The 11894-nt window shown below is 38.4% G+C and overlaps 3 protein-coding genes across 4 annotated transcripts; 2 read left to right on the forward strand and 1 right to left on the reverse strand.

The window, feature by feature from the left end:
* Nucleotides 1–2514: 2514 nt before the first annotated feature.
* LOC111016741 (phosphoglycerate kinase, cytosolic) lies at nt 2515–5240 on the reverse strand. The gene is made up of 7 exons (XM_022292239.2): nt 5081–5240; nt 4794–4997; nt 4132–4209; nt 3768–4028; nt 3300–3617; nt 3058–3216; nt 2515–2963 (listed from the first exon to the last, which is right to left on the reverse strand). The coding sequence occupies exons 2-7, from the start codon at nt 4986–4988 to the stop codon at nt 2769–2771; spliced, it is 1206 nt and encodes a 401-aa protein (XP_022147931.1). The 5' UTR covers nt 4989–4997; nt 5081–5240; the 3' UTR covers nt 2515–2768.
* A 1189-nt stretch (nt 5241–6429) lies between these two features.
* LOC111016783 (ATP-dependent zinc metalloprotease) lies at nt 6430–9849 on the forward strand. Of its 2 annotated transcripts, none has more exons than XM_022292297.2 (8): nt 6430–7210; nt 7481–7540; nt 7651–7899; nt 8051–8127; nt 8379–8455; nt 8805–8937; nt 9018–9237; nt 9347–9849. In XM_022292297.2, exons 1-7 carry the CDS (start codon nt 6754–6756, stop codon nt 9171–9173), a joined length of 1209 nt encoding a protein of 402 aa, XP_022147989.1. In that variant the 5' UTR covers nt 6430–6753; the 3' UTR covers nt 9174–9237; nt 9347–9849. The 2 variants fall into 2 exon arrangements, with proteins under 2 accessions (XP_022147989.1, XP_022147990.1); XM_022292298.2 differs by having other exon boundaries at nt 9018–9226.
* A 152-nt stretch (nt 9850–10001) lies between these two features.
* LOC111016784 (Disease resistance-responsive (dirigent-like protein) family protein) lies at nt 10002–11089 on the forward strand. The gene has a single exon (XM_022292299.2). The coding sequence runs from the start codon at nt 10351–10353 to the stop codon at nt 10894–10896; it is 546 nt and encodes a 181-aa protein (XP_022147991.1). The 5' UTR covers nt 10002–10350; the 3' UTR covers nt 10897–11089.
* Nucleotides 11090–11894: the final 805 nt, after the last annotated feature.

Consider the following 11894-nt stretch of genomic DNA (forward strand, 5'->3'; position numbering starts at 1 on the left):
AAAAGAAAATTTGGCAATATGAATGTAGTGAAATTAAAGGAACACCCCGCTTTCATGATATGCAATATATTTTTCTTCCCCGTCACCGTTTCCTCTTTTTCCCAATGTTTTCTTCTCTATGCAAACTTATTTCTTTTCTTGAATCATTCCTAATCTGTTGTGATAACTGATAACAATTTTTGTAATTCAGAGATTGTTTTGATATTCAAATTGAAAGCGAACCATAGACAAGTTTTTCAAGCAGTTTACGGCTTTACATGATGTCGAATAACTTAATAGTAAGTTCTTGAAATCAACACCAAGTAAACGGCCTCAATAGGAGAAATTATTGGAAATTATAAATATATTTCAAAAATTGCATTTGATGGTTATTTGAAGAATCTACCTCCAAAGAGATTACTAAGGGTAGTCACATTGTGGTGATTCCATTGAACATGTTTGATCAGAATCGACAAGGATGAGCTGGATAATGAGTTTCGGATACCGCGCAAAAGACGTAAGACAGAGTAAGCACTCCGATGTCAAAGTCAATGAATGTCCAAATCAACTCTTGAGAGAAAATTGGGTGGTTCGTGTACTTCAAAATGAAGCTTAATAGTTCTATTTATAGGCGAAGTCCCCGACAAGACCTTAACGGCTCTTTAAGATAACTGTGAAGTGCGGCGTGATGTCGCGAAGTCTGTCGGATAATAGACTGAGTTGAAGTGGTCCAAGTAAACTTATTTGGTCGGTTTGATTGTTTGAAGAAGGTCGGCTCGACATGAGAATTCATGACCGAAGTGAGTAAACAAACTTCTTGATAAGCGGAGCCATGTGTTCTGCTGAACATTCAATCATAACATGCTACGTGTGAGTTGAGAAATCACATCCAACTGTATGCTTTTTTTTACTTGAGAAAAACTTTGATATTTGTCAAAAACTCATGTCAACCACAAAAACCATTAAGCCCCAACAAAATTTTCAAATGCTTTGGTTCTCACATTTTCATTTTTAACGAATTATTAGTAAATGACATTTTACTTTCTTCTTTTAATGGAGAATCAAATTTTCACGCTGCAGCTAAAAAATAGCATTAGAATTAGTATTTTTGACCAAAAATACCAATAAATCAAAGGTTAAAAAATACTTTTAGTCCATGTACTTTCGCTAAAGTAACAATTTAGTCCCTAAATTTTAGTTTGTAACGATTTAGTCCATGTATTTTCAAATTGGTAACAATTTAGTCTTTGGACTTTAATATGTAACAATTTAGTCATTTTAATTTAAAGTTGATAACGATTTAATACTTATCGTGAATTTTTTTTTGTTAAGTTTCTTATATGTATAAATTAATAAACTAAAAAGGGACCAAATATGTTTATAAATTAGAAAGATTAAATTGTTATATGATAAAATTTGACAGTTAATTTTAATAAAAAAATTTACGATAGGTACTAAATTGATACAAATTTTAAACTACATGGACTAAATCATTATAGGTTAAAGTTCAGGGGCTAAATTGTTACTTTAGGAAAAGTACATGGACTAAATCGTTACAAACTAAAGTTCAAGGACTAAATTGCTATTTTAGTGAAAGTATAGGTACCAAATGTGTTTTTTAACGTAAATTAAACTATGAATATAAAAACCATAAATGTGAATGAATTGAGTCAACAAGACAATACAAATGAGTCAAGATTTCCTTTGGAGGAAAATTCAAAATAGGAAACAATGCAGAGTCAGTTACTCTCTTCCCCTCCGACGACCAAAGAAATGTAGTCTCTACCTAAAGTGTCCTTGCTGAAGAATATAATAAGGGAATGCACGATACATGCTTAATTTTGTACTTATTTTATATTTAGATGGCAATATCTTTTATTTCCTTCCCTTTTAAAAATCATGAAATTCCTTTTTTTTTCTCTTTCTTTTTCTGAAAGAAAGGAATGTATTTCCTTGTTTTGGAAGTTGAAAGGAGATTTGATTTTCCCTTCCTTACTCATTGATTATCACACTAAATTGCTCGAACCACCACCCCATATAAAGCTTATCCCTTTGCTAAGGTGCAAGAGGCCTGTTTTTGCCACTTTTTTTTTTGTCCTTTTAATTACATGATCTTTAACGTCTTTTAATTTAGCATTAGGTTTTAAATTTTAGCAAAACAAAAAAACAAAAAAATTAAACCTACAAATTTGTGACCTTTTTCAAAATAATCTAAAAAGTACCGATCTTTTCATAAATACACATATTTGTTTTCCACCATTTAATGTAATCTCGTTTAAGTTACCACCTACAGAAAAGGGACCGGTTAGGTAGCTACCAGAGACAAGGTGAATCTTTTCTTGAACTCATTCATTCACAGGTATTAGCTGAAAAGGGGGTAATGTTTTCATCATCTCAGGCGAAGTCGCCACACGCCAGATTTATATCTTATTAAAGCGGCAACCGACAGCCTAAACTTCATCTAATAAGAAATCTTGCTTATATAGTTGAAGTTGAAGCATTCACAGATTGAATCAGACCATAAACACTCACTCGTGAACAAAAGGCGATTGATTGCTGGTTAAAAAGCCTGACTGCAGCAGGCATCAGCATCAAACTCAACATTTTAAATCGACGGAAAAAAATGATCCAATCCAATACCGTGGACCATATGTTCAGAGGAGAATTTGAGACTTATTGGAATAATCTATCCTATAACTACAACCTCTTCTCAAATAAAAAGACAAGCTCGAGAAATCCTCATAGGTTGAACAACCTTTACGATATAACACAGGGAAAACGGCGAGAGCTCAAGCATCATCGAGAGCAAGGACCCCGGGAAGCGGTTTTCCTTCAAGAAGCTCTAAGCTGGCACCGCCTCCAGTGGAGATGTGGCTCATCTTATCCGCAAGCCCAACCTTCTCAACAGCCGCAACAGAGTCGCCTCCTCCAATTATGGTGGTCACCCCCTTCCCACTCAGCTCTGCCAACTTCCTTGCAATTGCCTGCACATGAGCGTAAATCAACCCAACACTGAGTACATACACATGCCACAGAAGAACATCGATATATAACAAATAGCTGGTCCAATGTTCATACCTCCGTTCCAGCCGCAAACTTCTCAAACTCAAACACTCCCATAGGCCCATTCCAAATAATGGTCTGGGTAGAGTCCAATGCTTCACTGAAGCTCTTAATAGAATCAGGTCCAATATCCAACCCCATCCAACCATCTGGGATACTTGATGCGGCCACAGTCTGAAATTATGGATGAAATTCTTACCGACTACTCTCCATGAATGTTAAAGCTATATTCAATTGGAAAAAGCAAAACTACGAACCTTGCTGTTAGCATCAGCAGCAAATTTATCTGCTATGACTACATCGGTTGGGAGCAAAAGAGACACCCCCTTGGATTTTGCCTTCTCAATGAGCGAAGTAGCAAGGCCAAGCTTGTCTTCTTCAACAAGCGATGACCCCACTGAGTGACCTTGCGCCTTGTAGAAGGTAAAGATCATTCCTCCACCCAGGACAAGAAGGTTGACCTTCTCCAACAAGGATTCAATCACTCCAATCTTTGAAGACACCTTTGAACCACCAACAATGGCAGCAAATGGCCTCTTGGGATTAGCCACAGCTCCAACGAGGTAGTCAAGTTCCTGAACCAAAGGAATCATCAGTTGCAATCAGTCATCTTCTAAAAACTAATGAACAAACATGACGGTTAGAGAGTTAATGTCCATTGACGTTTAGAGAGTTAATGTCCATTTTGACGCACAACAAGAAAGGCCATAGAGCGTGCAACAAACCTTCTGCATAAGGAAACCAGCAACAGACGGTTCCAAGAACTTAGCCACACCCTCTGTGGAAGCGTGAGCCCTGTGAGCAGTTCCAAAGGCATCGTTAACATAGAGATCCGCGAGGGAAGCCAGCTTCTTGGCAAACTCGGGGTCATTCTTCTCTTCCTCCTTGTAAAACCTCACATTTTCAAGCAGCAATACACCTCCCTCAGGCAATTCAGCGACCAGCTTCTCAACTTCCTCGCCAATAGAATCATTGGCCATTTTCACCTATTGTGGGGGGAGGGGACAAAATTTTAGTAAGGGATAACGTTGTCATCACATATAAACACAAATCCCAAACAAATATTTCTACGAAATTTAGGCGCCATACCTGAACTCCGAGGAGCTCAGAAAGCCTGGGAACAAGAGGTTTCAAACTGTATTTCGGCGTTACGCCCTTTGGGCGCCCCTGAAAGACCACAATAATAAAAAACAAAATGAGCTCAGGGAATAGACAAAATGAAAAATAATGCAAATTTGAAAACAAATCGAACAGTGATGCTAACATGAAATTGAACACAATAAGCGACCTCAGTTCAGTAAAGATCATAATCTTAATCGATCGCAATCAAATACGCAGCGTCACTCCAAAGTTTACGGAAGAAGAAAGGCGCAGATCACTGAAAATTTAACTAACAATAATCAACGTTGATCTTTACACTGCATGTCAATGAATTTTCCAATATTGAGCATAATGAATATTAGATCCAAAAAGCTGAATCGTGCATATGACGTATGACAATACAATCGAATTGTACATTATCCAAAATCGCAATATTCCTTTTCAAGTTTATCTAAATCCACCAAAAAAGATGATAAAAATGGGGAGAGGGATGATGGCCTTTCCTGAAAACAAAGGATCGAAAGTTACGATTGTCGGGCATGCTGTAAAATGCAAAGATCGAAGCAAACCCAAAGTAGAACTCGGGAGAACATGCCAAATAGATAGATCTTGCGAGAATGCGAAAGAGGGAAAGAGGAGAAGTAGCGCACCAAGTGGCTGGAGAGGATGACCCTGGCACCATGGCCGAGTAAATACTTAATGGTAGGCACAGCAGCACGGATTCTGGTGTCATCGGTGATGTTGAAGTTGTCATCCAAAGGAACATTGAGATCGACCCTCACGAACACCCTCTTTCCCTTCAAATCAGCCTCCTTCAGAGTACCAACGCTCCTTTTGGTAGCCATAACAATCGCCTAGGAAAATCACATAGAAAATCACGGATCGGAAAGAAAACCCCATTTAAGAGAAACTCAGAGATGGGATTGGTGGAACTTACGAGACAATAGAAGATGAGAAATGAGAGAAGCGGTGAAGAGTGAGGTGAAGCAAAGACGGGAAATGGGGAAGGGTGGAGGAGGAATTTATAGAAGGGAAAGTGGGAAAGGAAGCGTACACGTGGCGCGGAGTGGAGATCAGCGGCGGGCTGGGATTTAGATTTTAGACCTATTGCTGGAGTCGGGGGTCTGCGAACACAATACGGTGGTCTCGTCTCTCTGTGGTCTCTGTAAAACCCCGGTTTTGAAACGGTTGTTTTTGTTTTCTTTTCCATTTGTTTTTCCTTTTTCTTAATTTTAATTTTCGTCTTCCTTTATTTCATTTCCTGTTTTATTTTTTTTAGCATGACATAAACATATATATGAATTATTTTTATACGAATTCAAACTTACGATTTTTAAGTCAAAAATCATTTTCTAAACTAATTAAGTTATATTTGAATTGATCTAACATTTTGATACAAGATATATGCTTTAATAAGATGAGATCTGTTACATTATTATCTTTGGTTATAGTTCTACCTCTTTAATCTTTTTATCTTGATAAAATCTTAATTTTAATTTCTAGTATATTGACTGTTTTTCTTTTAATTATTTTAATTTTATATTAATGCTCTACGTAAAATAATAATTTGAATATGGCATAAATATATATATTCCAACCAATTTACAATGATTTAATACGTAAATAATAATAAAATATTGTCCAATTCAAATACGATTCGATAGCATGCTCCATTCCATTAATTAACAAAAAAGATGGTCATCACCCGTGATGGCTTACCTCATCTCCCCTCCCCACAACTCTCGCATACCGAGGAGGTTGCCGTCGGGAATAATCCAAAGAAGATTCGAAGAAAATTGGAAGTCAAATGGAAAGTTGTGGCCATTGTTAATGCTCCTTTCCTTTTTTGCTCCCACCACAAATTACCCAACAAAAGTCGACATCGTCTATGCCACACAACGTATCAATCAGGCTGCAAATGGTCTGTTCGGATTGCATAAACAAACATTGTTGAATTTTATCTACCAAACCGGGCCGTATTTGCTTCGTTATGGAAGAGCAAAATGCGAAGGGTGAATAATAAGAAATCAGTCAATCACAAATTAATCTAAATCCACCAGATCCAGATGAAGAACGAATCTAAACCCAAGTGGTAAACGTACCAGAATTAGAGCCCTGTATCTATCTCTATCTATGCTTCACCACCACCAGGATTATCCACAGAATGAGCCGAGCAGAGGAACAATATATAGGTTTGAACCACTGCACATCGCCCACAGTCACACAACAACTCCAGATGGTTGAAAGTTGAGAAACAGTTGATGAGAAGTAAAAAGCCAATATCCATCACTAAAACTAAATCAATCCTTATCCAGATTGGTTTACAAGCGAAGTAATATGATGGAACATTTAGACATGCTCGCTCAGGAGCCACGAGTTGACAGGAAGAGCCAGCAGCTGCAGCGTTGTTGGTTGATTTGATTTGAATGTCTGCCTTCTATTTCTACCACCGCAACCGGTCGGTTATGGCCTTATGGACCAAAACGACACATCGTTCCATGGTCCACGGCCCCTTAACTTAACCCAGTCCTTCGTGTAAAAGTAAAACTCCTCTATTTTGACGAGTTCCCCAGATTCTCAAAAACTCCACTTTTGCACCTACTCCGTCTCATGGCTATCCCGAGTCCTCCCAAACTCCAGATTTCCTCTTCTTCTCTCTATTTCCAACCTTTTCGGCACCAAATTTCCTTCCATTTCCTGCAAAAAACCCCTCGTGGAATCACTAGACATTTCCATTTAGAACGCCTTCAGCGTCTCCTCCATCTGCCCAGAGCTCTTCGTGAATGGCAAGACTACGAAGAGGCAGTGAAGCGCAAGGACCTCGCAGAAGCTCTTAGGTTTCTCGAGTCCTTTGACAGAGATAGCGCAATCGAACCCGTTAATGATTCAGCCGCTGCTGATTCAGCTCCGTCCGCTCTTCGAAATCCACGGTTGTCTGGCTGGGAGCGGGACTGGGAGGTACTCGACACTTGTTTGAATGCGGATGATATGAAGCTTGTTGCCAATGCTTATGGGTTTCTCAGGGATAGAGGATTTTTGCCCAATTTTGGAAAATGCAGGAACATTGGTAAACCCCTTTCATTGTCATAATCCTGAATTTATTTCATTAGCGTTAAATGTTTATCGCATTTTTCTCGTGTTTCTGTTGACATCAAATTGGGAAAAGAAGTAGTTTATCTTGGGAGATTAGTTCCCATCTGTTAACTTCGAATTTCATGAAGAAAGTTTTGGGTGAAGAGGCATGGGAACTGCGAAATTATTCTCTCTTACGGCTTTATCCACCACTTTCATACTTATTGGAGCATATTTCATACTGATGAACTGACCATCCCTGCAGTTTTGGAGGGTCGAAGAGACGTCACACCATCTGTGTTGGAATCTTCGACTGGATTACAAGGTGCCTTGAAAGATCTCTGCTTTTATTTTTCAGTTGTAGACCTTGAAACTGCATTCTCATATTCTACCAATCACTTACTTTTATTTTTCTTGCCTCCTGTGTTATTCCAGTGACCAAGTTGTCTCCAAAGAAGTGGGGTCTTTCAGGCAGCTCTAGTTACGCTTTGATTGCCTTTCTTGGTGGAACATCATTTCTGCTCTCACGGGACATTGATATTAGGCCGAACCTTTTGGCACTGCTGGGGCTTGCATTTTTGGACTCTATCCTCCTTGGTGGTACGTGTCTAGCGCAAATCTCTAGCTATTGGCCACCATATAGGCGTCGAATCCTTGTACATGAAGCTGGACATCTACTGACTGGTATGCTCCACTAACTAATATAGAATCGTATAGAAATCTACGGCCATTTCTACCAATTTTTCATATGCTGTTTACTTGGAATAGTTGTTCATGCAATTATGCAAGCACAAACTATTGAATGTTGTTAAAAGTTCCGTATACCCTATTGCAGCTTATCTCATGGGTTGCCCAATTCGTGGAGTTATTTTGGATCCAATTGTTGCCATGCAAATGGGGATACAGGGACAGGTAAACAAACCTTTCATATGCATTTCAAAACCCAGAATATGGTCTTAAAATGACGGTAATTGAAATTTTTTTAATATGAGATTCATGTGGGTTATGCATCAAACTGGTGGCTTTGTAAATAAAGGAAAATAATACAATAAAATTAACTCAATAATACATTGGATAACGAGCAGATTATCTCATATTCTGGATGGCTAAATGTGAAATCTTTGTTTTTGTACTAATGAGTCCTTTTGTTTTGAATTTAATAGGCAGGTACCCAGTTTTGGGATGAAAAAATGGCAAGCAACCTTGCTGAAGGACGTTTGGATGGTACTTCTTTTGACAGGTGATCTTGTTAAATAGCCGCATTTGAAAAAAGATCCCAACTTTTTCCATCGCTTCCCCTATTATACTATTATCAATCCAAAAAAGAGCTTAAATAGCAATTTGCATCTCTTGTGTGCATTCATTATCAATGGCAGCATATTTTTCATCCATTTTTTTCCCTACACTACTTTATATTTGTACTTCATTCTGCTTCCGGAGCCTTATATAAGCCTTCAAAAAGTTGATCTATATAATAAGGAAAGATATGGGACAGTTTGTAGGGATCACATGAACCCCAACTTTTTTAATCTGAAACTCTGTATATGGTAACTAACTGGGCAATACCCTCGGGTTGTGACTGTGGTCAGGTACTGCATGATCCTTTTTGCGGGCATTGCAGCTGAAGCTCTTGTTTACGGTGAAGCAGAGGGTGGAGAGAATGATGAAAATTTGTTTAGAAGTATCTGCATTCTTTTGCAACCGCCACTATCTGTTGCGCAGGTTTTTCTCAATCTAATGTCTTCCAATATGCAGATATATTGACCTCTTTTCTGACTTCTGATGGCATTTTCAATTTATAGATGTCAAATCAAGCAAGGTGGGCTGTTCTACAATCTTACAATCTGCTGAAGTGGCACAAACATGCACACCAAGTTGCCGTTAAAGCTTTGGAAAGTGGAAGCAGTCTCAGTGTTGTAATTAGGAAAATCGAGGATGCTTTGTCAACCAATGGATGAAAAGTGGAAACAACAACATATGCGTTTCATTTCTCTTCACGTCCCTGTGGAAGGTAATTACTCGGTGAGATATATTTATGCCTATTGTTTTCTAAAGTCAGCTTGGTTTTAGTTTTCTTTTTCTCCTGCTCAATTATTTTGAATCTATTTCAACTTGGTCTGGGATTTATCAGGATGCAGGGGTAGCAGTCTTACTGATTAATAAGCGGGGTAATAATATATCAGTTCGAGAGTCACAGTCTCTTCCTTCAATCATGTCGGCTACCTGCTTATTGGCCAGTTCTTTCGAGGATATGTGTGTTCAATGCCCACGTTTTGAATCTTAGGAAAAAGTGACACTGGCTGGAAGGTAGAGCATTAAAGGAGTTAATCATGAAACTTGACTCAGATTAGACTTTTGTTGTGTATAACCTTCACTTCTCTGCTGCACCGCAGTTTCAAATTTCCGAAACTTTCCTTGCCTGAAATCTTTTCCTGGCAGTTCTCTACACTGCCCATATATAGAATAGAGTGAGTGAGTTACACACAAAAGGCCAACCTTGCCCATCTATCGTCTATTCCATGTACTTAATTTGGTTGAAGACTTTGTATATATGGCAGAATTCCTCCTGTAAGCCACCGGTTTACCTGGCTTTGTATTGCAGAAATGACATCATAATGCATTTTTGCTGTGTTAGATCACTGTGCATTTTGTTTCAGAATGGGACAGTTCCTTGCTTGTGAACATAAGGGCATCCAATTGAATTATTTATTCTGATGAGGATCTAAAATTAGCATATTTCAATCACTTAAGCTCCATCAAAATGATGAAACCCATATTTTCATCTGGATCAAAACCATCGTTCCAATGTACCAATAAGGGCATATTCATGGTCTCTGCGCCAGGATGAACACGTCAAAGCGGTTACCTCATATTGCAGCATAAGCAGGACTGACTTAAAGTCGCTGGATTTAGTGGTGGATTTGTTATCTGCGGCACACCAAATCCTTTTGGAAGATTGGCCTTTCAAAAAAGGTGTTCTTTTGAAATAGCGACCCTTCATGGATAACATGGTGACTACTGACTGATGGATTAGGTGCAAGACTTAAAAGTTGAATTAGTTGGCCTAAACTTTTGACAGAGTGAGCAAGTTATTTGTATAAGGTACATTTTTGAAAGAGTCGGCCTTTTCAATTCATGATGAAGACTAGAATTATTTTCTGCGCTGCGGTATGCTTGGCCTTCCTAGTTGTTATTCTTTTGGCTCTGCTTTCGCCGGTCCCCAACAAAAAGCAGTCGAAGCACGGCAGAAAACCATCGTGGGCGGACCTGTCCCTCTACATTCAGCAGCCACATTCTACAGGAAATGCTAAATCTAACAATATGCAGCCCGTACCAAGATCCGATTCTGGGGTTTTCGTATTCCTACGAACGCTCACGGAGGGACCTGAGAACACTTCCCGGATTGTTGGAAATGCTCGAGGTTTCATTATTCCTAACGAACAGTTTGCTCATTCTTCATTCAATGTCATCTATCTCAGTTTCGACACACCGGAATATTCAGGCAGCCTGAGCGTGCACGCCAAGCATATTGGACATGAGAATAGAGAACTGGCGGTGGTAGGGGGGACAGGTTCTTTTGCTTTTGCACAAGGGATAGCTATTTTTCTACAGACAGATGGGCAGGCATCTGTTACAGATACAACTTATCATTTAAAGCTTCAACTTCAATTCCCCAAATGACAGTGCAAAGTAGTCCCACATGCTTCTTTCTTTTGTGATATATAAAGCACAATTTTGTGTACCAATGGGGATGCATGACCATGTTCCTCGTCATTCCAGTTGTAAAAACTGCTTGGCTAAGACATGCTTTGGTATTCAATAATTATATGGCCATGGGTTGCTCCTAAATACACACTGCATACGTTTCGCAGCATCTGGAACTTGAGATGCCATTGATTATTTGTTTATTTATTTTAATTATTTTTAGTTTTCTGCCTCAAACTGTTTTTAGTAATATGATGAAGTAACTGACTTTGTTACAATGAACCCTTTTGACAACTGGTTTATATCCATGATGGCCACAATTTTTGTATTGAAAAATCCTTTGTTAGAGTCTTGATTTGGTGAAATATCTTGCGTGTCTCTTTATGCTCCAAATTGTTTCCACTTAGCTCTCAAGTTGAGAAAGATACTAAAGCACTTAAGGAGGAAATAAATACATAGTAACTGGTGAACGATATAGACGATACCTTTTTGAAGATAATTGATACTTATGAACATTTAGTTTTGGGATCTACTAAATTTTCCAGCATAATTCACCTAGTTAATTATAATGTTTTTAGCAGAGGCGTGCAAAAATAAAAAAAATCTCTATTATTTACTATTTGCTCAACCTATTCTGAAAAGTGCATTTGAATCAATAGTAGTGGTGGGAGTTTTGTGATAACTTGCAAGTAAAATCTTACATCAACACCTATATTTTAAAACTTAAGTTATAGTTTAATATGAGTTGATGAGTTGGTGTCAAGCCAACGGCAAGAGATTCGGTATCATTGAACTTTGTACGCTTCAAAGCATAAGTTATAACTTAGTTTGAATTGGTGTCGGAGTCGATAGCCTTTTTATAAGGGGAGCATTGGTAAGTGTAGCTCTTCGATATCAGTGCCATAAATGTCATTAAGTAAATATTTTTTCATAATAACATAGGTAAAACTGACGTTTAGTCGGCTGTCTGCAAA

Source organism: Momordica charantia (genome assembly GCF_013281855.1).
Source record: "Momordica charantia cultivar OHB3-1 chromosome 4 unlocalized genomic scaffold, Mcharantia_2.0 BLBB01000004.1, whole genome shotgun sequence".
Taxonomy (NCBI): Eukaryota; Viridiplantae; Streptophyta; class Magnoliopsida; order Cucurbitales; family Cucurbitaceae; genus Momordica; species Momordica charantia.

What these genes read in the sequence shown, in the direction of transcription:
- LOC111016741 (XM_022292239.2), bottom strand. Translation starts at nt 4,988, where the DNA reads ATGGCTACCAAAAGGAGCGTTGGTACTCTGAAGGAGGCTGATTTGAAG. An exon ending in CTGGTTTCCTTATGCAGAAG is followed by an intron (nt 3,618 to 3,767) that starts GTTTGTTGCACG and finishes CCTTTGGTTCAG; the next exon opens with GAACTTGACTACCTCGTTGG. An exon ending in CTGCTGATGCTAACAGCAAG is followed by an intron (nt 3,217 to 3,299) that starts GTTCGTAGTTTT and finishes CCATAATTTCAG; the next exon opens with ACTGTGGCCGCATCAAGTAT.
- LOC111016783 (XM_022292297.2), top strand. Translation starts at nt 6,754, where the DNA reads ATGGCTATCCCGAGTCCTCCCAAACTCCAGATTTCCTCTTCTTCTCTC. An exon ending in AGCTGGACATCTACTGACTG is followed by an intron (nt 7,900 to 8,050) that starts GTATGCTCCACT and finishes ACCCTATTGCAG; the next exon opens with CTTATCTCATGGGTTGCCCA. An exon ending in GATGGTACTTCTTTTGACAG is followed by an intron (nt 8,456 to 8,804) that starts GTGATCTTGTTA and finishes GACTGTGGTCAG; the next exon opens with GTACTGCATGATCCTTTTTG.
- LOC111016784 (XM_022292299.2), top strand. Translation starts at nt 10,351, where the DNA reads ATGATGAAGACTAGAATTATTTTCTGCGCTGCGGTATGCTTGGCCTTC.